Source organism: Polypterus senegalus, chromosome 12 (genome assembly GCF_016835505.1).
Source record: "Polypterus senegalus isolate Bchr_013 chromosome 12, ASM1683550v1, whole genome shotgun sequence".
Classification (NCBI taxonomy): Eukaryota; Metazoa; Chordata; class Cladistia; order Polypteriformes; family Polypteridae; genus Polypterus; species Polypterus senegalus.
This window is the reverse complement of record NC_053165.1, coordinates 112,999,662-113,025,969: the sequence shown is the minus strand read 5'-3', so window position 1 is coordinate 113,025,969 and position 26,308 is coordinate 112,999,662. Positions and strand designations below refer to the sequence as shown.

Sequence of the window (26,308 nt, the reverse complement as noted above, 5' to 3'; positions counted from 1 at the left end):
ACAGAAAACAGATTAACTGTTATCACTGAACTGTTAACATGATGGTCAACACCACATACAAGATGGATATAAAGGACAGCGGGGTTACACATGACTGAAAAGACAGACTTCACGTACTGCGTATTTAAGTAAAAACCTGAATTAGCCTAATATCAAATAATGATTGATCCCAAACTCGGCCTGAAAAAAAAATTCTTCCTGCTTCCTAACAGTAATATGCCTCCTATGAATGATCTCCCACCTTATGAGTATTTCTGTGCACAACTAATAAAGTTTATGTTTCAAATTGTTTTACGTGTCCTCAGTTTTCAATAGTATGGTGCAAACTGTATTAGTTTAATCTAAGCCTCTGGATTCCATGGAGACCTCCTCCATGTTAGATATCACACATTTTTCATGGCAGAGTGTTAAGTAAAACTTGTTTTTGTGCGTTGATGGATTTTTGTATTTTCAAACTTATTGAAAATGTTAAAATTTGTTTTCTTTCGCAATTCAAATCATTCATACTGTTATCTACTCTGACTATGCAAAACACATTTTACTTAGCATTACCACAATATATATCATTATTAGTTATAGTCAGTTAATTTCACATTAATGTTGGGGAACATCAGAGGGATCCTAACACAAGTAGTTACATTTCTTTCTAACAAAACTACTAAAAAATAAAACTGATCAAGCAGTTTCTTGCCTTACAGCCAAATTTCAAAGCAGCCTTATAAATATTACTGTGATTACACTACCATTCATGATACACAATATACAATGTGCCTTTGAAGTGTCATAATTAACAAAAATAGCTTGAAGTCAGCAGGATTCCTATGCTGTGTAGGTTACAACACACATCTGATGGTAGTGGATGGAGGGGCCAAACGTTAAGAAAGATGGAAAATTTCAGGAAGCAGCAGGAGGGATGTCGCTCTGAAGCAGCGCTGTGGCATTTGAAGGACAGCTCTCCAACCTCTGCTTCCAGGTCTAGTGAACACACCTTTTTCTTCTCACTGGGCTCTGGCAAGAAGACTGTTTTAGTTCAGCATACTGCACCTGTAATAACAAACAGACATTATATTGGAGACAGGTAATTCGAGATTGCTGGAGCGAATACTAATGGCTCCCCTGAGAGGCTCAACATGGAGAAGCGAAAGAAGGTTCAGAAGTAATGAATCATTTTCCAAACATAGCAGCAGAGGGGATTAATCACAAAAAGGAAGGATTTGAGAAGTCAAGGGTCCCGTTTCTCTCTCTCCATCTAACCACCCCCCACCCCCAGCATAATAAAAGCAGATCAGCTGCACACTGTAAGACATACAGAAGAGTTGCAATCACTTATCATCCTATCATTATTTATTTATTAATTTTTTGGCCCAATTCAAAATAATTTCTGTTGGGCTGACCATTACATTGGCTGTTCACTTAGAGCAGTCCCTTATTATAACGACTTTGCATTTATTAATGGCTGACATGTATCAAATTTCTGTTTGCTTTGTCCTATCATAAATATAGTCATCACTACGATTATCACCATCAGTTCAATGGCCATTTTACAGGTTAGCTGGCTGCTCCAGAATCATTTTCTTTCACTCTCTACAGTTCTTTACATCCTTCAGAGTGAGACCAGCTCTTTTTATATCATCTGACACCCTCTCTAACCACCTCTCCTTTGGGTTTTCTCTGTGCGTGATCCCCTTGACCTGCATTTTGATGCACACCTCTTCAAATAATCAACCTCTCTCCACAGTCTCATGCAATCTTGGTCTGCTTTTCTTCAGCACAAAACTTACTGCCTCCACAGCAAGTCTTTTCTTATTTCAGCATTCATTTTCCATTCACTCCATCAAAGTTCACACATCCATCTGATTATTCTCATCTCTGTTCTTTCCAGGTTTGCTTCATGCTCTGCTTTCATCAGCCACGTCTCAGTCCCATACTGCTTACTAGTCCTCACACTGCTTTCATAAATTTTTCCCTTCAATGCCAGAGAGACTCCCTTAGATGTCAGAATTTAAAACAGCTTATGGACTTTCTTCCATGTACCCCTCACTGCTGTGTATGTACCTCCATCTGCACTGAATATGTCACCTAAGCAGTAGAAATTCTCTGAAACAACTCCATTGCTGATTTATACTTAACTTACACTTACTACATAAGCATTCTGCACCCTTCTCATATGCTTTTTACAGACAAAGACAGCTCCCACTGCCAAACTATTACCTAACTGCTCTTCACACCACTGCATCTTTTATGCAGCTGCTTCCAAAAACATGTGCATTGGATTCAATTTCTCCCGACACAGTTATCATACACACCACAAAGCCACACACCCATATCTTTCATGCCTCCATCACATTGGTCTTTCTTGTATTTACCTTGAGGCCATTTCCTATCTACCTATTTCAATATTTTCTCCTTCAATTCCACTTTTTTGCCATCAATACAAGATCACTGGAGCACAACAGTTATTAGACTTCATGTTAATTTGGAAAAATAAGTGGATATGACTGGTAAGCTTTGTTGGGCTGAATGGCCTGTTCTTGTCTAGACTATTCTAATGTTCTAAAGAGCTCCCATAGCAACCCTTCATGCACTCCTCCGGTTACTTCCTCCATCACTATCACAGAAAGCAAGACTTCGAATGGATCCCAGATTTAGTCCCACCTTAATCCAACCTGTTGTTTTGACCACAGTTCATGCTTTCTTATAAAATGACACTACTGCAGGCACTAACCAGTTCTCGACCCCTAAGATTCTCAATGCCCATCTCACCTCCTCTCCTCTTGTCCTGTCATATGCATTCTCCAGATCTACAAATGCATAATGCAGCTTATTTTCATTTTGCCTGATATTTTTCCTGCATTTGCTTGATCCCAAAGATCACATCCATTTCTCCCTTCCCAGGGATGATGAACCCAAACTGCATTTCATTAACTTTTACCTGATTCATTTTTCTAACACTCTCTTAATCACATTCATTATAGGCACTGAAAGCTAAATTGCTTATTATGGCCTACAATCCAATTTATCAACTTTTCCTCCGTATACTGGAAAGCCACACTTCTTTTTCCAGGATTCTTCAGGAACTTTCTCTGTATACACAATCATTTTGCACAGGTCTATTCTGACGAAACATTGGTAGCAAGATTTAATGACATTTCAGAGGCATCAGTTGGGAATGGCAAGTGGGAAATAATTAAGAATGTCTGGTTGAAAACAAAAGAAATAGTCTGTGATTGAACAAAGGGATCTTTAAGATACAAGCAAATATGGAGGTGGAATGTGAAGGAAGAGATGGCAATTGAGGAAAGCAGGAGATATTATAAGGAGAGACAGGAAGCAAGGGCAGACATGGCGAGCTACAAAGAAGCAAAGAGAAATGCCAGAAAAGCAGTTATAAGAAGGCAAGAATCAGAAGTGAACGAGGAAGAAAAGAGGAGTGTACTCAGAACCACAAAGAAGATGGCAAAACAAAGGCAGGATGTAGTAGGTGTGAACTGCTTGAAACATGCTGAAGGGAACAACTTCACCGATAGTACTGGGTTTTAGGCATACTATGGAATAAATATATGGAAAAGTTCCTGAATGAGAATAGGGGGTTGTAGAGTTAGCTTAGCATTAACTGTTCTTCTTAATTTATCTGTATGTTTCCTTTTACTTTATTTGTACCAAATCATGCAAAACTATAAATGCTTCAGCTCAGCATTTGATGTTTCCATGGTGTTAAAATAGAAAAAAGTGAGCTAATCAAGTCAGACTAACACAAGACGTTAATAAACACACTGTGACACTGTCAGTGCAACATTAAAGCCAATATTCTCCATAGAATAACATGCACAGCTAACTCAGACTCGATCTCCGGCAACTTTTAATATCCTACTATACTTGTTCACCCACCCTTTCCCTGTACGCACTTTGACAAGTGGAGAGTGATATGCTAGCAGAAGGATGAAAGACAGGCACCCTCTCTAGATAGGAAGCCACTAACATGCACATGGGTTTGGTATGCAACATATACAGCTTTTAAACAAGGAGCTTGTGCACTTAAAAGAGTTAGAGTCAGGTGTTTGTACTCTTGTATGTACGTAAGTACTGCAAGCACTAAAGAAACTTTCATGTTTCCTTTCAAAATTTACAAAATTATATATGCATTCTTTTGAACTTAAAAATTAAGACTAATCAGTCACATTTGATTTTTCTCTTTCACTAAGTCTGCTGGATCTTTTTTATTCAAAAAACTATTGTGGAATAAATTTAATATACTTTTCCGATAATCAAGACGAAACATCACAGGGTCCCCCCATAGAACCCAAGCAGCCACTCTCCAAAGACAAAACTAAAGAGTAAAAAAAGAATTTCAAGTTTGAATCTTATTATCAGATCCTGATTAAAGGGGAAAGCTACTGAAAGAACAAAGTCATTGTCAAGTGTGTTTGAAGCGAAAATTCCCTTTACAACTGACAGATGTTCACAGACACAATGATGTCACAAGCTGCAGTCTTGGACTGCTTTGCAGATGTTTCAGAGGTGGCTTTTGTTGTTTGCGTTACATGCAGTTAAAATAATGCACAAAATGTTTGATTTTTTTTTTTTGGCTTTCATTAAAGATGTTTAAATTTGTTTGATTTAGAGAATAAAAACATTTTCTAAGCAATTAAGATGCAAAAAATGAAGGGCAATACACATTTTATACAATTGCCTTGAAAGTATGGGCCTGTAACTTTACTGTAAGTATTAATATTAACACATTTTAAGTGATAAATAAAAAGAACATCCAAGCTGAGCACCATCTGAAATCTCTGTTCCCAGTGTATAAAATGGCAAACACAATGTAATGAAGTTAGAATAGCGCCTTATATTAGACTGGTAATGTGGCATCAAGCTTAATTAAGGGTACATATTAAACTGTTACATGGTTTGTGTTCAGACCCTAAGAAACCTTGTGGTCAAACTCTGCATGTGTGTCAGTGCATGGCGGGTCAGCCGCAGCTTTGTCTTGCCTTATTCTGCCCATGCATAAGTTAAAAGCAAGTCCAGTTTATGAGCTACTCGTGTATCTGGTCAAGTTATATGTTGTAGGTTGAATAGGGTAAGCCAGTCTTTCATAAACTAAAGTATATTGGTCAAAGGCGACTGTGGGTAAACTCGCCCCAGTGGCCAGTAATCTTCACTGGTGGCTTTAAAAAATCAAATTATCAGAGCATAATCATCTGTCTTAGCCCTTTGATCAATATTACAGTATTTGAAAACAGAAAGACTGCCATACTAGTTGCAGCCCACGAATGCTTGCTTGTTCTGTGTATATGTGTTACTAGTAATCTGTCTAGAATGGCACACTTTGATACAGATAACAGCTCACTTGTAGGACTCCCAATATCAACTGGTTTGTGGTCCAGCTTTTCTTACAATATGTGGAAAAGCCAAAGTCAAAATATTTCTAACTCAACACAGAAATGATATAGAAATAATGTGCCAAGACCTTCTTGACACTTACAAAAGAAATACTTTTTCCCTTAAGTGGCAGTGTCTTATGGCTGAAGATTGAACAGAAAATGACATAGCAGTCATTAGTAATACAGGCGTCGCATACGGTGCACAGCATGCTAACTGCAGCCCGGGAGTTCATTAATTGACTCTTCCAACCTGATATGACAAGGCCACATTCGAAGGTTCCATCTTCAGCAGACCAGCTGGAGCCTTAAGCTTCTCAGGATATTATGGCATGTTTATTCTCTGCTTATCACCAAAAACAGTCAAGCATAGCTGATTGAAAAGCCACGTCTTATTTAGAAATACCCTAGTTTGACGTGTGATATATATCTGACCAGTGAAGAAATCAGGCATTATTATAACGTTTTCGCTTTTGGTAATTAAAATGAAAAAGACATTTTCTGTTGTCTGTGGGGGAAGGGATCCATCCTAGAACTCACTGGGCACTAATCGAAAGGGAGGAGAGGGGCTTGATTATGGCTACAATTGTGGCTGACAAGTTATCCCTCAGAGACTCCGGCAAAAGTGTGAGCTGAGAAAACACTGCTGGCAGGTACAACTGACGAAGTTTGGCAGCTTTCATAGGGCCCCCTTTTGCCAGAGAACAAACAGAATTTGACATGCATAACTGAAAAGAGGGTAGGGGGAGTGTAGATTTGAGAGATGCAGAGAAGCAGCCATAAAATTTAAGATTACAAAAACTAAATTAAACAGATTAGAGAAAAAAAAAATTGTATTTAAACTTTTTTTCCTTCATCTAGTTATTCTCCATTCTTTTCAATGTCAGCAACAGTGCTTCAATCCATAAAGAAGGTAAAATAAAAGCAAACAGTACACAATGGGTGCAAGAATGATAATGTTGGAGAAAATAAAAATCAAAGAGTCATTAAAAAGAAAAATTACCTTCTGAATATCAGAGGGGACTCTAGACAGAAAGTCCAGTACTTCGTTGTTATCCAAGGCATATGGGTTCCGCAGCTTCTTCGTGAATTTATTTATACCTTCAGAGTTATTAAAAAAAATCAACTTAAAGAATATTCACCATTTTTAGCTGACACACTTGGCATATAATACAGCAAAAAAAAAGGATTAAGGAAATGTACCTCCAGCAAGCCAAACAAGACATATTTCAATATGATGTGTACAAAAAATGTACACATACCATCAGATCAGACAATTCACAGTCTGTACTCATGGCATGTTCTTTGAGACCGTCGTGTAAACAAAGCTGCTTTCTGAAGCTAAAGACTTTCTCCATTTACGCTCCAGACTTCACTAGTTGTGTCCCTTTAAAGCTCCAGGAGGATAGGCTCAAATACCAGTCATCATCTGCATGGGGTTTACACATTCACCTTGTGTCTAAGTGGTTTGTTTTGTGTGTTTTTTTATATAAACACATTGCACAATTATTTTTCTCCCGCTTTCCAAAATTTTGTATATTAAGTAAATTGGCAACCCTAAATTATGAGCAAGCGTTGGTGTCTCATGGAGTGTTAACTAAGTGCCATAGCCAAGTAGGTAGGTTCCTGCTTTACTGCAAGTGTTAACAGAACCTGGAAATGGGTTCAAAAAAGGTTAGATCAATATTATGCTTTTTACTTAGTCAGGACCATAGGCACAAGAAACGTTGGTTGAAGAAAGAAAGAAAGAAATCAACTTTATTAATCAAAAATTAATAATTTTTACACCCATTACATCATAAATAAGTCACAACTCACCAGTCCTGTTTGACTCAACTTTCTATTTTCCAGATTTATAAACAGCTGCTTTGCTTGCCCAATCAAGAAATTAACAACTATACTCTCTGATATTTTTAGACTCTGAAATCCCATAAATAATTATTAAAAGACAAGAGCAAGAAAGAAAGAATAATTTTGCATGTGCAAAAGACAAACAAGTAAAAGTTACTTTCACCTTCTCTACTACTATATATTTTTTTATCAAAGACAGATCTTAAAACCTACAGATGGCTTCTAATTATTTCAGTATTTAAGAAAGATAAGATTTAGACATCTTAATACAAAGACTGCACTTCCCCACTGTGACTTGTACTGTGACTGAGAAAACCATCACCACCCCATGTTCTTCACCTCTGGCCCTCCAGACTGACATTCCAGTATGTTTCATGGAGATGAGCCACTTGAAAGCGCTCTTTTCATTGAGCTCACAGAGCTCAGGCTTTATAATGCATTTTCATACCTATAAATGTTAAAACTACCCATTTTAAATCCCTTCATTTCAAAAGAAAGGATAAAAATAATAAAAAGTAATAAGAGAAAGAGATACAAATTTCAGATTTGTAAAACACCTTTTTTTTAAACCAACAAGTTTCTCAGTTTTGTTAAGAGAAAAGCTTCTGTGAGTGCAATGCTGTTAAAAGATGTAGTAGTTCAGTAGTAAATCCAGACAGTCCAGTTTAACACCTGAAATTCTTTCCAAGAGGACATATGAACTTTCTGTCGATTGACATTTGAGGTTGTGCATTTAACTCATTGACAGCAACATGTAAATTGAATGTTTTTTTTTTCCTTTGGATATATTCTTGAATAAAAGCGCATGTGTTTATTTGGACTAAAGTCTTCAAACATTATACATCATTATACGTCATCATTACTGTAACATGGAAAAAGTTTGTGTTTTAGGTATTTGTTCAGCATTTCTTGTCTCTCATTCCCTGTCATCCTACATTTACACAGATCGTTGGGGACACAGAACACACATGAAATGTGTGTATTCCAAATAACGATATACTATTTACCCTATACAAATCCAGGCACCTCACACCCACGTAAAGAGACATGAGCTAGGAGAACTTCAGCTGTGTTGATGGGGAATGGGATAGGAGGATGCTTGCTGCTTGTGCTGATTGACACATTTGCAAAACAATGACACTGATGGAGAGCTGTGAAGGAATTTAAGGTGGCCCAGGATTGCGACTTTTTTCGTAGGCTTCAGGGATTCTAATGTTAAGAGGCACCAGTACACAGTTATTTCTCCAAACTGCAACACTGAACTATCATATCAAGCAGACTGTCAAGGAATATGTTATTGCACAGTTCCCATATTCTGGGCTAAATAAAACATTATCACTACAGGCTATGACCATTAAAATGTATTTAATTTTTCCCTTTCTTCATTCATTCAAAATTTGTATTCAATTCATCCATCCATCCATCCTCTTCTGCTTATCCGAGATCGAGTCACAGGGGCCGCAGCTTGAGTAGAGAGGCCCAGACTTCCCTCTCCCCGGTTACTTCTAGCCCTTCTGGGGGAATCCAGAGGCGTTCCCAGGCCAGCCGGGAGTCATAGTCCCTCCAGCGTGTCCTGGGTCTTCTCCATGGGCCTCCTCCCGGTTGAACGTGCCCAGAACACCTCACCAGGTAGGTGTCCAGGAGGCATCCTGATCATATGCCTGAGCCACCTCATCTGACTCCTCTCGATGCGGAGGAGTAGCGGCTCTACTCTGAGCCCCTACCGGATGACTGAGCTTCTCACCCTATCTTTAAGGGAAAGCCCAGACACCCTGAGGAGGAAACTCATTTCAGCCGCTTGTATTCGCGATCTCGTTCTTTCGGTCACTACCCATAGCTCATGACCATAGGTGAGGGTAGGAACATAGATTGAATGGTAAATTGAGAGCTTTGCCTTACGGCCCAGCTCCCTTTTCACCACGACAAACCCATGCAGAGCCCGCATTACTGCGGCACCACACCGATCTGCCTGTCAATCTCACACTCCATTCTTCCTTCACTCGTGAACAAGACCCCGAGATACCTGAACTCCTCCACTTGGGACAGGATCTTGCTCCCAACACTGAAAGGGCACTCCACCCTTTTCCGGCTGAGGACCATGGTCTCGGATTTGGAGGTGCTGATTTTCATCCCTGCCGCTTCACACTCAGCTGCGAACCGATCCAGAGAGAGCTGAAGATCAAAGCCTGATGAAGCAAATAGGACAACATCATCTTCAAAAAGCAGTGACCCAATCCTGAGTCCACCAAACTGGGCCCCCTCAATGCCCTGGCTGTGCCTAGAATTCTGTCCATAAAAGTTATGAACAGAATCGGTGACAAAGTGCAGCTCTGGCAGCAGGGCCGGATTTAGATGAGGCCCATTCACCTCCCATTTTAAAGTTTGTTCAAATTGCTAACAATTTGAATGTAGGCCCCTCTTGATCTTGAGGCCCTAGGCTGAAGCCTAGTTAGCCTATAGAAAAATCCAGCCCTGCCTGGCAGAGTCCAACTCTCACTGGAAATGGGTTCGACTTACTGCCGGCAATGCGGACCAAGCTCTGACACCGGTTGTACAGGGACTGAATAGTCCTTATCAGAGGGTCCAGTACCCCATACTGTTGGAGTACCCCCCCACAGGATTCCCCAAAAGTCATGGTTGAACGCCTTTTCCAAGTCCACAAAACACATGTAGACTGGTTGGGCAAACTCCCATGCACCCTCCAGGGCCCTGCCAAGGATGTAGAGCTGGTCCACTGTTCCGTGACCAGGACGAAAACCACACTGTTCCTCCTGAATCCGAGGTTCGACTATCTGACGGACCCTCCTCTCCAGGACCCCCGAATGGACTTTTCCAGGGAGGCTGAGGAGTGTGATCCCTCCACCATCCCAGTCTGAGGCACTGCCCCAATGTCCATGCGATGTTGCAGATGTGTGTTAATCAAGACAGTCCTACAACATCCAGAGCCTTGAGGAACTCTGGGCGTATCTCATCCACTCCTGGGACCCTGCCACCCTGCCACCATGGAGTTTTTTGACCACCTCGGTGACCTCAGTCCCAGAGATGGGGGAGCCCACCTACAAGTCCCCAGGCGCTGCTTCCTCATTGAAAGGCATGTTAGTGGAATTGAGGAGGTCTCTGAAGTACTCCCCACACCGACCCACAATGTCCTGAGTCGAGGTCAGCAGGGCACCATCCCCACCATATACAGTGTTGACACCGCACTGCTTCCCCCTCCTGAGACGCCGGATGGTGGACTAGAATCTCCTCAAAGCCGTCCAAATTAATTCTCAAAATGACACTTGGTTTTAAGATTTTTTTTAAACCTTCTGTGTGAAAATGAATGATATATATTCTGTAAAGATAATCTAATTCACCAGCGACAGATTAGTGTCACAAGAGTTAGTGCTGTTTCTTTACGGATGTAGGGATCTGTTTCAATGTCTGGCTTGGTCATGTTCGCTCAATGTTTGTATGTCATTTCAAATACAAAAACATAGCCTACCCAAAGTTCTGCATGCACATAAGCAGGAAGCCTAAAGCCTGAGGGAATTGCCTTTTTCAATGGAAAACCCACCTTTCTTCCTCATTCATTGGTCAACAGCCCTGTCTTCAGTTCAAGAAGCAACTCCCTGGAGGCTTTAAGTTTCCCATTTATGTGTGTGCTGATAATTTTGGTAATAACTATACAACAATATTTTAGCAAAAAGGAATGTGTTTTGCACATTTTGAGCATAGCACCTGGATAACTGAAATGTGGACAATGCAACATGAATAATGAAAGATTTTTTGTTTTCTTATTTCTGCTGATATTTTTCACATCGCTTGCCAATGTTCAGCAATGGTCACTGCTGGTTTCTATTACACCATAAAATTTTCTCTCTCCATTCTGCATGAAAACATGATATTAAAAACTTTTCTTGGACACCACAGCAAAGTACATGGAGTAAGTAATATATACAAAACATAAGTTTTGGTTGAAGTATTCCCGTAAATGTCCACTGTAAATGAGCCCTATATGAGCATCTGTGCCATGCCACAGATGGATGTTGTTTTTACAGTTAAACAAGATGCTGCCTGGACATGCTCCAACTGTGAAAATGGACATAAGCAGACCAAGATAATAAATGGTAGATTAAGTTGTTTAAAAAAATAATGGCAATAATTAAAGAGTTACTGCTATCTTTTGTTTTTTTTTTTTTTTGCTGTGTAGTTAACTGCGAGAACCTAAAGACACAAAGGGTATGTTACTTGGGACTTGTCAGGTTGCCCTGCTGTGAACAGGCCAATGCTTCTGCAGAAGGTTCTGTCTCCCATCAACTCCCATGGTTGTGATCAAGATTAAGTGGATTTTAAGATTGTCATGTTACTTTAAATAAATCAAAGTAAGTAATATTTACACTACAGTATATTCAGTTCATTTTTGTATACAGCGCTTCCACTGAATGCACCCTGACAAGTTCACAGGTAAATATAAATGCAAACTTAACAAATTACTAATTACAATTTGTTTAAATAGACGGGAAACAGTGGTTCAAATCTCATTAATATAAACAGATCCCTGTAATATCTGTCTATTAATTAACTGTCAAGCTATGACCAGTTGACAACATACCAGATGGAAAAAAAGACTCCAGTCTGCAGCATCCATGGAAAAAATAAACTTCTGAGAGGTCTATGGTCAGTTAGTACAAGACAACGTCAAAGACAGTCAAGCACAGAGAGTGTGCCGGAGACCTCGGCCACACTGGCTGGCAGTGTGCTGTAGTGGACAAAGCTTTAGACTTGAAACCCTGAGGCTGTTGGTTCAAACCCCACACTGTGTGACCATGAACAAGTTACTTCACTAGCTTGTGCTCCAATTGGCAAAACAAAAGAAAGTAATTAACTGTATCGTAAACGTTGTAAGTAGACAAAGGTGTGAGCCAAATAAATACATTTAAAATGAAACTTAAACTGAACTTCCATCTCCTCCTGCGTGTTTTACAGAAGAATCTGTACTGAGCCATCATTCATGACATTTTTAGATTCCAGATTAACACTTTGTCCCACAATGACTAATTTCAACCATGTCACACAGAAATGACATAAATGGCCCAGCTGTTTTACATAGCTGTATCTTGGATGGTGGCACATTGACTGTTCTGCATCATCCTAATAAAAGCAATAAAGCCTTCTTTGTCTCCATCAAGCTGGACCATTTTTTGAAAGTTAACAATAGTATCTAATATCTGAAGCAACAAGATACCCTACACCTACCTCCTTACTTGTTCAAATTTTGCTCTCTTTGAACTGGGGTCTTGCCCAAAGCACTGTACATTTACATATTCAGAAAATAACTATGTTATAAAGATAAAAGATGATCAAATGGGAATGGGGTCTCTGTATGTAAGATACTGCAGACATTAAATGGATTTAAAGTAGTGGCAAAAAAGGACTAACATGCCCAGTGGTGAGAGATGAGGTGTTTAGCTATGAAAACAAGTAGCCCCCGTTGGCTAAGTTCATTAGCACATAGTTCTCCAAAATGAATACATTTTTAAGCTCTGCTTTTTAACAGCAGCTGTTCTGTGCTCCCCAGACATGGCATCTCCAAGCAATAGACTCAATTTTCATACTACCAAAAATAAACTATAAATAAGTTTTTATACATTTCCAAACTTTTGTTTCCATTATTTACTACAGAAAGATTAATATTATTTGAAGACCCAAACATGCAAGTGTTTTATGCCTTACTGCTGGAGGGGAAGACTCAACAGTTTTTTTGACTGCATTTCTTTTAATGTGAAGTACACAATGTCCATTGGGCATGGGTCTATAACTTAAAAGCCTTGCCCTATGATAACAGGGTTCAAAGCAAACCGAATGCCACTGGCAAGTCTTCCTAGCTTCATCTGACATCACCGCAGTATAGAGCGATAGCTAAGAGACTATTCAAAGCGGAAGAGGTGGAAAAGGTGTAAGCAGGTAGCTGGAAGGAGGGTCGAGTTTCTAGATAAGCCACTGCTTTGGAGAATATAGCAAGTAGTTATACATCTTAGTTAAACCACCTCAAAACAAAACATAATAATAACTCCTTGCTCTTGAATACACAGGTAGGTAAAGCCAACTGTGTTCAAGGCACTGCAATGAGTGTATGCTCCTCACAGACACTTTTGAGAAGCTGTAGAATCACTTGTTCTCAGGACTAACAGCAGAAGCCAAAGATGTACAGTACTGAATGGGTTTAGAGTCATCACCCACTGAAAGATATAAACGCGTTTTTCTACACAGAAAACGATAATTTCCATAACCCTGTAGTCTTCACATAACAACATTATATAAAAGACAAGAAGTTGATGTACACTGACTCAAATAATCTTTTATTCAAGAGGTGCAAGTTGGAGACTTGCTGGCAACATAGTTAACACTACTGTGTCACACCTACAAAATTCTGGATTCAAAAATTTTCTAGACATTTTTTGTGTGGAATACGCACAAGCACCACATGCCTGCATTTACTTCCCTGCACATACCAATTGTGTGCATGTTGACTAGACACTCCAAACTGTGTGTCGTATGGGAAACTGGCAGATACTCCCTGACTGGAGCTTGTTCAGGTTTAGGATTCCCATTGACCTCCGTTGGAATAAGCATAGCTGCTGATTTTTGTCCCAAACAGTTACAAATGAAAGATGCAGTAGTCCATCTAAGTGCTCACATCGATTATTGTTGTTACTGCCTTCTGTGTCTTAGTGATGCTTAGAACATTTTTTCTGGAAACGCGTGCTACTGATAGACCAGTGACAAAGAAAAATGCATTAGTAGGTCTCATACCAGCCTCAAATAAATAAGAGATATCCTCACCTTGAATTGTCACCTGGACCCATGACTAGGAGTAGAGATTGCTGGCAAGTGGCTGAGTTTATTCTAAGAAAAAGTTAGTCGCCATATGGGCTCATCAACCACAAGATAAAGGCTGAAGGATGTATGCTTTGCCAGGCAAGAGTGGAACACAGCAGAGCCCACTAGACTCTGGCAACTGAAACTAGCTCTTAGGGAGTAATATGTACCTTCCTGGTAGAAGAAGTGTGAAAGTTCATGCAAGATATAGCGGGACTTACTATGCATAGCAAAATCAAAAGTCCTGATGGGTGGCTTCTCCTCTACCCTGGAATCTTCAGACCATGGGAGAGGCCATGGATTGTTGCGTTGGGGTACTCACAAGCCCCTGACTGGGAGCCATACAGCTGGACTTTGTTGTGGTGAAATAAGAGTGTCACCTTAATGCAACTTTGAGCTGCAGGTAAGAAAAGTGTTCCACGTTTTCATGTATTCGGAAAACAACTATTCTGGGTATTATGCCATTTTTAGAGACATTACATTGCATGCCCGAAAAAGTGTCTTCGACTGATTATCTAGTCTTACTGGGTGATTTCAATGTTCACACTGGGGATAATGAAGACAGCTAAATTGGAAAGATAGGGAGAAACAGTTTACATGAGTGAAACATTGTTAATGGATTAATATGCTAGTCAAGGACTGTCTACAATGAACATTATATTCAAACACAATGCTGCTTGTAAGTATCCTTGGCAAAAGAGTATCCTGGGTCAAAGTTAATCATTGCCTATGCAGTTGTGTCTGAGCTGAGGTGATACAGTGCTTTCAGCAGGTATCCAGAGCCATTCACTTTTATCAAATATTTTTATGTAGCAACCTTATACTAACATTTTTTTAATTCTTTTTTCTCTTCAGCAAACAAAACTCAATACCCCAGAATGTCAAAGTTGAAAATAAGGGGATTTTATTTTTTTTACAGTTTTACTAAAAATACCTGAAATATTACAATGACACAAATATTCAGACCCCTTGCAATGACACATGAAATCTGGCCGAGGTGCATCCCATTCTGTTGGTCATCACTGAGATGTTCCTACACCTTGTTTGGAGGAAACCTTTGGTCAGTTGAACTGATTGCACATAACTAGGAAAGGCACACACCTGTCTATAGAAGGTGCCATAGCAGACAAGTGTATCAGGGCAAAAACCAAGCCATGTGGTAAAAAGAATTGCCTGCAAAGCTTAGAAATAGGATACTGTGAGGACATAGATCTGGGGAAGGCTACTAAACATTTCTGCAGCGTTGATGGTTCCTAAGAGCAAAGTCACCCCCATAACGTCTTTTTTGCTTAGAATAACTAGTGGAATCTTTTATTGTGAATAAGTTCAACTCTCAGCTTCTCCTACATTCCAGGAATTGACTGTGCTCAAGGAATCCATAGAGGAAGCAGTAGCAAAGAGCCGTAGCCAGAAGGTTGTTGGCACAGTTGCACTCACTCAAGCTATACTAGTTTAGGGTCACCAAATACTCCAATGTGAATGTATCTGAGTTATTGAGAAACCAAAATTACAGGAGGAAAAGCTGCACGGAGGACACAGAAAACCCTGAATAATGACTAGATATTGAAGCAGAGAGCTTTGAGGCAATACTGTAAACCTCTCCTCTTAGAGTGTTACCTCAGGAAGTGTTTTTCTTGCTTGCTCTCTTTAATGTCTCCTCAATTGTTGACCTTGTAGAGCTTTAGCTTCTTAAAAGAATATGTCTAGGCTGTTTCTTTGAGTTTAGAATGGTTAAAAGCTTACCATCCTTGCCTCTTTCCCCCCCACTGCAAAATGCATTGATTTTGATTCCTTTGTAGCCATATAAATCTTTCCATGCTCACATTTCTATTCCACGTCTTTCTTATGTTTTTAGCTTGTGTCTCTCTAATTCATTAAATACCGAACTCCACACTACATATTCAGTCTCTTGCAATTGCTGTTCTGGTTACAAAATCATCCTCAAACCTTCTACTGTCTGAAACTTACTCATGAAACGTCCACTTTATTTTAAGGTTCTCTCAGTTTGCAGTGGTATTTATTTATTTCTCCTTTTCCTTTTGTGACCCCTTAAAATGTCACAAGCTATGTAATATTCACATTTCCCTTACTATCATAATCGTTTTTTCAGTGCTTGTTGTGTTCATCACTCTCTATAGTTATTTCTTTATAATCTTCCAACCCAGTTTGGCTATTTGCAAACTTCTGCCTTCTCGAAGTCACCAACCATATGTTTTCACTCTTTCATCTTCTGGAGTTGCATCAAATATTTTCCGTTCACCATTATCACAAATAGTGTGGAAGAAAGCAAGCATTGTTGCCTTATGTTGCTTCTTATTCTCTAAATTCTATCCTACTTACTCACTGTCAGTTTTGTGTAGAACTTAGCAATGAGCTTTCAATCTTTTTCAAATGCATAACTACTAATTTCTCACTTTTTTATTGACTTGTAATGCAACTCTTAGTGAAGCTCTTTCGTTTTATTACTTAAACTGTCTGGAACTCCTAACCATGTTCTGTGCAAAAGGAACAGTCAGTGATAATGCTCAAATTTCACTGCTCTTCACATTTTCATTCATGTGAAAAAGTACTTCCCTTGGAAATTTTTCACTTTTTAATGCACATTTTTAAGGCAATAAATAGCTCATGGCATACACCATGCCAACAGAGAAAAGATGATTAATTTATTTTTGTCAGATGACAAAAGTAAGTCCCCTACTACATTTCTTACCACTTCAAATCCATAAAATTAGAATCCAATATTCCAGATTTGGTGCCAATGATTAGAACCTCACAGGGAGTATGCAGATGGAACCTGTGTTATTTGATCCTCGGATTTTTAAGGCCTGGTGTTCTTTTTGCTATTGACGCATGTGGTATCATCATGTAAAGATCAAAAGAACACTCTTAAGGTCATCAAAAAATGGTTGTGGAGTCTGACACAGGATTTAAAAGAACGACACCTATTTGAAAACAAACATTTCACCTTTAAGACAAATCATCTACAGGTGGCATGGACTTCAAACGATTGCTAATTAATCTGGGACTGGCTGGCCCAGATCAACAGCTGACTATTTCTTACTAAAAGAAATATCCAAGAACCCCAAAATGTCATTGCAGGACTTGCAGATAACTCTTGTAAAAGTTGGTGTCAAAGTACATGCATCTACAATCAGAAAGAGAAATTTGACATACAAGTGAGGTGTTGCAGAAAAAAGCCTTGCTCTCCAAAAATAACATTAGAGCAAGGCAACAGTTTTTCATTGAACACATAGGCATAATCTCATGACCTCCGGACAGATGAATCAAAGAGAGAGTTGTTTGGCAACAGTAACAGCAGACATGTTTGGCACAGACGAGAGACAGCATTTCAGGAGAACTGTAATGCTGTAAAGCATAGTGGAGGAAATGTTATGGTTTGGGGTTGCTTTGCTGCCTCAGTGCCTGGGCAGCTTGAATAAATCGACACAACCATGAATTCCAAATTTCATCAAAGTATAGTTGAATAAAATCTGTCCAAAAGTTGAAGTTGAACCAGAAATGGACCTTTCAACATGATGATGATCAAAAGCACACCAGCAAATCTATCAAGGAACGGCTCATTTTTTTCATCTCTCGGACTGACACAGACAGCCTGTCTACAGACCCACATTGTATTGAAAAATTCATCAGAAACTTCAAAAGACTCTGTTGGACAGTTATCCAAAGATCTTGCCTATACATTGTTCTCCTCTCTTGCTTAACACTAGAATTACCAAAGCTTATGAGTTTTTTCGTAAGCTTTGGTAAATCTAGTGTTAAGTGAGACATCTTAAATGTAAAAAATTAATAGCCCTCTCCAGGCTAAGATTCATTAACACTAGAATTACCACAGCCTATGAGAAAACTCGTAAATCCGTCCCACCTTAAAACCCTTTGCACCTCTCCGTCAGCGTCTTTTGTCCTGTAAATGTGCCGACAAAAACAAGCAGCCTACTATTCCATCCACCCACAGCCACAGAACATGCACAATGTTCTCCCAGCTCATGCCTTGATTGATTATCTGGGAGTGAAGTGCTGGAGTTTTAGAGTGGAAATAATAGATTGTTATTTGGAACACATGCATTTCATGCGTGTTTCGTTTCTACAGTACAATAATCTGTGTAAAAACATTGTTAAAACAGAAACGTTTTTCATATTTTAGTAATAAACTAGCAAAATAACCGCGCTTCGCAGCGGAGAAGTAGTGTGTTAAAGAAGTTATGAAAAAGAAAAGGAAACATTTTAAAAATAACATAACCTGATTGTCAATGTAATTGTTTTGTGACTGTTATGAGTGTTGCTGTCATCAAGGATTTGATTATCATTATTTCTTTCAATCAGTTTCGTATTTGGAGGACGTGTTGTTATAAAGTTACATTCTGTGTTTGTCAACCGTTGTAAAGATAACAGGTTTCATTCATCGAAGTGTTCACCACGCAAATCACTACTCGTGAATGTAAGATGTTTAACAGGCATTCCCGGTATTAACTTGTGCTAAACGTACCATGGTGTGACGTAAGGGGAGCTGACTGAAAAAAGGCAAGGAGGCGCATATTTTGAACGAAAAGGGAGAAGACATCGAAGGAGTGGAAAAGTGAGAAGGAAAAGTGTTTAAATAAAGAGCTAGGAAGGTGAATGGAAAGAAGCAGCCAGTGGTAAAGCAAAGAAGACTTCTTAATAAGGACAGTTCGGTGTACGTAGAAGGTGTAACAATAAGATTGTTAAGCCTTATGATAATGTTCTCGCATGGAGGATTTAGAGAGACACACTGGGAGAAGTATAATGTGAACCTCTCTACAGTTTTGTTTATTTTTGGGTTGTAATGTTCAGCAAATTTACGTATCATCTGGTCCACTGGCAGACCATGCATCTCACACCTAGGCCTTCAGTAGTACTCCGTCTGAATCAACCCGCCCCTCAAAAACTAATTTATGGTTATAAAAACCATCTTAATATGCAGAAACACAGTATAAAGAGCCGCTGCATCACAGATAGATAACTCCTATAGCCACAATAAATGCCTTTATTGAATACAAACCAGGGGCGAACAAGTTCCTTTCTACTGCAGCCACATCTGCAACACACATAAAAAAACATCAATAATAACTCATAAACTTGCAATATTCAAACATCAGGTTTTCGTGGTCTTGAAATTCTGGTCTGTGTCTGGCAAATAATATTATCCAGAATCCTGCCATGGGGTTGGCCGTAGTGCGCGTGAGGATCTTGCGCTCGGAGCACTTGCGGTGCGTTCAGTGGCCTCGTAGAGTTCTTCATATCGGCTTCTATCCATTCAATGGGTCTGAATACGGTGACGTTGCCGTACGCCCACTAGAGGGCCCTACTGACACCAACTCAAAATCTAATTGGTTGAAGCAACAGGTTAATCGACATTTATTCTGTATTAGAGTGCCTGCACAATGGATTGTGAAGGCCTCTCTGCCTGGCAACAAATGATGGCTGAAATGTGATTGGTTAAATGCTTTAATATGAAAATACATGCCTGGAAGCAGCACAACCATCGGAAAAGCTATGAAAGGAAGCAGACAGACTATTTGGAATTATTTAATAAGTATTCATGGACAAAATATAATTAACATCAGTTTGTGATTTAGATATTTTTACTTATGAATATGCTAAGCACAGTCCTTCACCCGGGAATATTTACCTTATATGGGCAGGCACTCAATTATGTGGGAGGCGTGATGATGCAAGACGCAATTCCGCCTCCCACGGCCATCGAGCTGCAGTCTATTACAGTATATGGATGAAAATAGTTTCCAGTTATGACCAATACGCATAGAATGTCGAAATAAAACCTGCCCAACTTTTGTAAGTAAGCTGTAAGGAATGAGCCTGTCAAATTTCAGCCTTCTACCTACACGGGAACTTAGAGAATTAGTGATGAGTGAGTTAGTGAGTGAGTGAGTGAGTGAGTGAGTCAGTCAGTCAGTGAGGGTTTTGCCTTTTATTAGCATAGATGACAAAATGTAGGCATAAACTATATAATGTGTGAAGCCTGAAGTCCAAAGATCAAATAAACACTTTCACAAAAGGTTCAAGGATGACACAACTACTTCCGTAGTGTAGAAGTAAGATTTGCTGACTTTTCAGTAATGAGCTGCTCTTATTGTTAATATTATATAGTAAACACATACATTTGGTTTGTGTCTGTAACAGCCGCTATGCATTTATAGGATTTGTAAAAGTTATGTTTTTTTTTTTCTTCACTTTTATTCTCTCAGTCACGATTACGACACATACTACCGCCCTAAGGATCTGACGCTTTTACATTTTATCTGAAACTGGAAGGACAGTCCTTGCATGTGTGTGAACTGTTAACATTTGAATTTGATGATTGCATATAGCACTGAACTGACCTCTCTGTACTATTCTTTCCTCTGCATGTCCTGGAGTACAAAAGAAACAGCAGTACACAGCAACATGTTAGGGCTGGCAAGATCGGGGAAAAAAAACAAAAAACACGTGAAACACGCGGTCAGTGATTACAACTGCAAGATGTTATGCGAATGAATATGAATAATATGAATAATGTTGCATCCATGCCACAATGTTTTCCGAAATGTACTATACAGATCATAAAACGAGTTACCCCAAATATCATATATACCTATGTCTCTGTTTTTTGTCAGTGCAGCTTTGACATCATGGACCATAAGGTGCATACTAGCTCAATAAAATTGAATTAAAAAAAATCAAGCGACCGTGAGATACAAAGAAGGCAGATTCACCAGCGTTTGTGTGTTAGCTTTTATCCATCCAGATCAGAGAACTTCCAGTTCCATTGCCTCAAGACACCACTCACATCTACAGTTATTCCCAGTTTCAGATAAAAAGTAACAGCGTTAGATCCCTGGGTTTGTTGGTTTTAGTATGTATCATGATTGTGACTGAGAGAATAAAAGTGAAAAAAACAGTAACTTTTACAAGTTCTATAAATGTACAGCGGCTGTTACAGAGGCAAACCAAATGTATGTGTTTATTGAATAATATTAACAATAGGACCAGCTTACTATTGAAAACAGTAAATATAGGAGGCAGTGGGGATCGAACTGAGGACTCTTGATTACAAGTCAGCAAATCTTACCGTTAACGCCACAGAAGCTGTTTTATCGTCCTTGAACCTTTTGTGAAAGTGTTTATTTGATCTTTGGACTTCAGGTCCCATCCATCCATCCTCTTCCGCTTATCCGAGTTCAAGTCGCAGGGCCAGCAGCTTGACCAGAGATGCCCAGACTTCCCTCTCCCCAGCCACTTCTTCTAGCTCTTCCGGGGTAATCCAGAGGGGTTCCCAGGCCAGTCGAAAGACATAGTCCCTCCAGCGTGTCCTGGGTCTTCCCCTGGGCCTCCTCCCGGTTGGACGTGTCCGGAACACCTCACCAGGAAGGCGTCCAGAAAGCATCCTGATCAGAGGCCCAAGCCACCTCATCTGACTCCTCTCGATGAGGAGGAGCAGCGGCTCTACTCTGAGTCCCCTTCCGGATGACTGAGCTTCTCACCGTATCTTTAAGGGAAAGCCCAGGCACCCTGTGGAGGAAACTCATTTCAGCCGCTTGTATTTGCGATCTCGTTCTTTCGGTCACTACCCATAGCTCATGACCATAGGTGAGGGTAGGAACATAGATCAACTGGTAAACTGAGAGCTTTGCCTTACGGCTCAGCTCCCTTTTCACCACGACATACCGATGCAGAGCCCACATCACTGCAGACGTCGCACCGATCCGCCTGTCAATCTCACACTCCATTCTTCCCTCGCTCGTGAACAAGACCCCGAGATACCTGAACTCCTCCACTTGCGGCAGGATCTCGCTCCCAACCCTGAGAGGGCACTCCACCCTTTTCCGGCTGAGGACCATGGTCTCGGATTTGGAGGTGCTGAGTCTCATCCCAGCCGCTTCACACTCAGCTGCGAACCAATCCAGAGAGAGCTGAAGATCACGGCCTGAAGAAGCAAACAGGACAATATCATCTGCAAAAAGCAGTGACCCAATCCTGAGTCCACCAAACTGGACCCCCTCAACACCCTGGCTGCGCCTAGAAATTCTGTCCATAAAAGTTATGAACAGAATCAGTGACAAAGGGCAGCCTTGGTGGAGTCCAACTCTCACTGGAAATGGGTTTGACTTACTGCCAGCAATGCGGACCAAGCTCTGGCACCGGTTGTACAGGGACCGAACAGGGGGTCCGGTACCCCACACTCCCGGAGCACCCCCCACTCCCGGAGCACCCCCCAAATGGGTTTCCCGAGGGACACGGTCGAACGCCTTTTCCAAGTCCACAAAACACATGTAGACTGGTTGGGCAAACTCCCATGCTCCTTCCAGGACCCTGCTAAGGGTGTAGAGCTGGTCCACTGTTCCGTGACCAGGACGAAAATCACACTGTTCCTCCTGAATCCGAGGTTCGACTATCCGACGGACCCTCCTCTCCAGGACCCCCAAATAGACTTTCCAGGGAGGCTGAGAAGTGTGATCCCTCTGTAGTTGGAACACACCCTCCAGTCCCCCCTTCTTAAAGAGGGGGACCACCACCCTGGTCTGCCAATCCAGAAGCACTGTCCCCGATGTCCATATGATGTTGCAGAGGCGTGTCAACCAAGACAGTCCTACAACATCCAGAGCCTTGAGGAACTCTGGACGTATCTCATCCACCCCCGGGGCCCTGCCACCAAGGAGTTTTTTGACCACCTCGGTGACCTCAGTTCCAGAGATGGGGGAGCCCACCTCAGAGTCCCCAGGCTCTGCTTCCTCATTGGAAGGCATGTTAGTGGGATTGAGAAGGTCTGCGAAGTACTCCCCCCACCGACCCACAAAGCAGTCCAAAAGTTGTTCTCCAAGGCCTCCCCAAAGTCATCCCATGTTTTTGCCTCAGTAACCACCGAAGCTGCATTCCGCTTGGCCTGCCGGTACTTATTAGCTGCCTCCAGAGTCCCACAGGACAAAAGGGTCCCGTAGGACTCCTCCTTTAGCTTGATGGCATCCCTCACCGCCAGTGTCCACCAACACGTTTGGGGATTACTGCCATGACAGGCACCGACCTCCTTACGGCCAGAACTCTGGTCAGCCGCCTCAACAATAGAGGCACAGAACGTGGCCCATTCGGACTCAATGTTCCCCACCTCTCTCGGGACATGGTCAAAGTTCTGCCGGAGGTGGGAGTTGAAGCTACTTCTGACAGGGGATTCTGCTAGACGTTCCCAGCAGACTCACACAACACGTTTGGGCCTACCAGGCCTGACCGGCATCCTCCCCCACTATTGAAGCCTACTCACCACCAGGTGATGATCAGTTGACAGCTTCCACCCCTGTCTTCACCTGAGTGTCCAAGACATGTGGCCGCAAGTCCGACGACATGACCAAAAAGTCGATCATTGAACAAAGGCCTAGGGTGTCCTGGTGCCAAGTGCACATATGAACACCCCTATGCTTGAACATGGTATTCGTTATTGACAATCTGTGACGAGAACAGAAGTCCAATAACAAAACACCGCTCGGGTTCAGCTTGTGTGTGTGTGTGGGTGGCATTTCTCCCAATCACACCCTTCCAGGTCTCACTGTCATTGCCCATGTGAGCATTGAAGTCTCCCAGCAGTACGAGGGAGTCCCCAGATGGTATGCCCTCTTGCACCCCCTCCTGGGACTCCAAAAAGGATGGGTACACCAAACTGCTGTTCGGCAAATACACACAAACAATAGCTAGGACTCTTCCCCCCACCCGAAGATGGAGGGAGGCTACCCTCTCATCCACTGGGGTAAACCCCAATGAACAGGCTTCTAGTCGGGGGGCAATAAGTATGCCCACACCTGCTCGGCATCTCTCACCAGGGACAACTCCAGAGTGGTAGAGAGTCCAGCCCCTCTCAAGGAGATTGGTTCCAAAGTCCAAGCTGTGCGTCGAGGTGAGTCCGACTATATCTAGCTGGAACCTCTCGACCTCGCGCACTAGCTCAGGCTCCTTCCCCTTCAGAGAGGTGACATTCCACATCCCAAGAGCCAGCTTCTGTAGCCAAGGATCGGACCGCCAAGATCACCGCCTTCGGCCACCACCCAACTCACACTGCACCCGACCTCCTTGGCACCTCCCATACCATCCCCCCCCCACCGCTGCAGAAATGGCAAAAACCTCTCCCAACTGAAGCCTTGTTTATCAGGGTGTCAGGTACCTAGAGGTGTATAGGCTAAAAAATATACCGTTATTTAGAACATATGCATTTCATGTGTGTTCCGTATCTACAAAGATCTATGTAAGTGTAGAATGACAGAAATGTTGAACACATACCTAAAAGACAAAATTTTGTTTTAGTACTAACGACAACATTTTAACATGAAGTGAAGATGTGTGAAGACTGAAGTCCAAATATCAAACAAGCACTTTCACAAAAGGTACAAATATAACAGAACAAGTGCGCTTTTATTCAAGACTATAACTGGAGAAAAAGAAATCGGGTTAGTGCATGTCCTTATCGCGACTATTTTGGTAGTACAGCGGTAAGAGCGGCTGACACCTATTTAAAAGGTAACCGGTTCGAGTCTTCCTATGTCTCAGAATAAACATTTTGAGTAGTGAGCTTCTCTTATTGTTACTATTATACAATAAAAACATTTCATTTGAGTCTGTAACAGCCAGTATAAATGTATGGTACTTGTAAAGGTTAGCATTTTTTTTATTCAGTTTTATTCCCTCAGTTGCATTCATGTTCACCCCGATCTGACATTGCTGTTTTCAAATAAAGACGAGCTATAACAGAGGTGAACTCAGATCGGAGAAAGAGAACAGAAGCCCTCCCCTCAAGAAAGGTCCACTCACATACAAGAACAACGCAGATACACCAGGTGTAAGTGCATAAGATGGCACTGTTTTGATACAGGACAAGGTCCAGCATTATCCTGCCAGTCAGTCTGCCCCACACCTGTCCTTCAATGAAACAGCAAGGCTTACAGAGCTCTCCAACGTATCGTGCAAACTCCCGTTTGTGATTATATTTTGTGATGGTCTTTACATAAGAAACACAGAGAGTCTTCTCTGAAATCATTGGTTATCCGAGGCATGGCGGTTTCACAGTTGAGCTGCACTCTGAAAACAGACAAAGAGTTCCATCAAATTATTAAAAGTTAAGTAATTGGTGAGTTGGGAGGCTACAGCATGCTCCAGAACTTTTGACAGAAAGGGTAAGTGAGAAATGGGTCGAAAATTGTTAAGATTGTCAGCATCAAGACCAGACATTTTTAACATTGGGGTTAGAGAAGTGATTTTAAAAGTGGCTGGCACAAAGCCGGTGTAAAGAGATGTATTTATTATTGTCGTTAACAGTCGGGATTATGACAAGAAGGCAGGATTTAAGAAGTGTCTGTCTCATCTTACAAAGCAGGTCGTTGGCAAATGCAGATATGACTGTTGAAAATTTAGAAAAAAAAAGATGGATGGGGTGGGAAGACAGGGAAAGATATAAAAGAATGATTGATTTTTGTTAGTTGAATTATTTAGATCTTTAATTTTATTGTGGAAAAAGTGGATGAATTTTTCTGACTTCAGGAGAGGAGGTAATTGGGCAAGATGCAGACTGAAGCAGTTTATTAACTACAAGGAACAAAACCCTTCGGTTATCATGGCCACTTTCTATTATTTTGCCATAATATGTGTTCTTGGCTGCAGTTAGTGTATCTCTTTAAGCCCTTTGATGGTCAGAGAAAGCCTGGATGTGCACGGTGAAACCAGTCTTATGTGACATTCTGTCAAGGGATCAGCTAGCTGATTTCATAGACTGTAACTCTGAATTGTACCATGGAGCTGAGCATTTAAATGAAACCTTCTTATGCTTTAAAGGAGCTGTTTTATCTAGTGCGGAAAGAAAGGATGAACTGTAGTGATCAACAAGACTATCTAGTGTGGATGGAATAGATGAAAACAGTAAAAGATCAGAAATGAAACTAGCAAAGATAAAGGGACAAATATTTATTATAAACTTGACGCATACAGGTGAGAGGAGGGAGTGGTAATGAGACAGTGAAAAGTAGCGCTTTATGATCAAAGTCCCAAATCACTGCTCTAAGTGTTGCCGACTGATAAGCCAGATGTGCAGATCAGGTCCAATAAATTACCACCAGAGTGAGTAGGAAAATCAACATGTTGCATCAAGTTAAAACGGTCCAGTAAGGATAGGAACTCATTTCTTAGCTTACATGTGGTAATATAAA

At 41.0% G+C, this 26,308-nt stretch overlaps 1 protein-coding gene across 1 annotated transcript in view; it reads right to left on the bottom strand.

Annotated features, from left to right (window-relative positions):
• The window catches only part of mctp2a (multiple C2 domains, transmembrane 2a), a 405,706-nt gene that overhangs the window by 4,938 nt on the left and 374,460 nt on the right, over positions 1-26,308 (bottom strand). Inside the window, exons 22-23 of the mRNA XM_039773287.1 lie at positions 6,385-6,482; positions 989-1,044 (exon numbers count right to left, since the gene is read on the bottom strand). Coding sequence (XP_039629221.1) covers positions 989-1,044; positions 6,385-6,482 — 154 coding nt within the window. The remainder of the gene's footprint in view (positions 1-988; positions 1,045-6,384; positions 6,483-26,308) is intronic.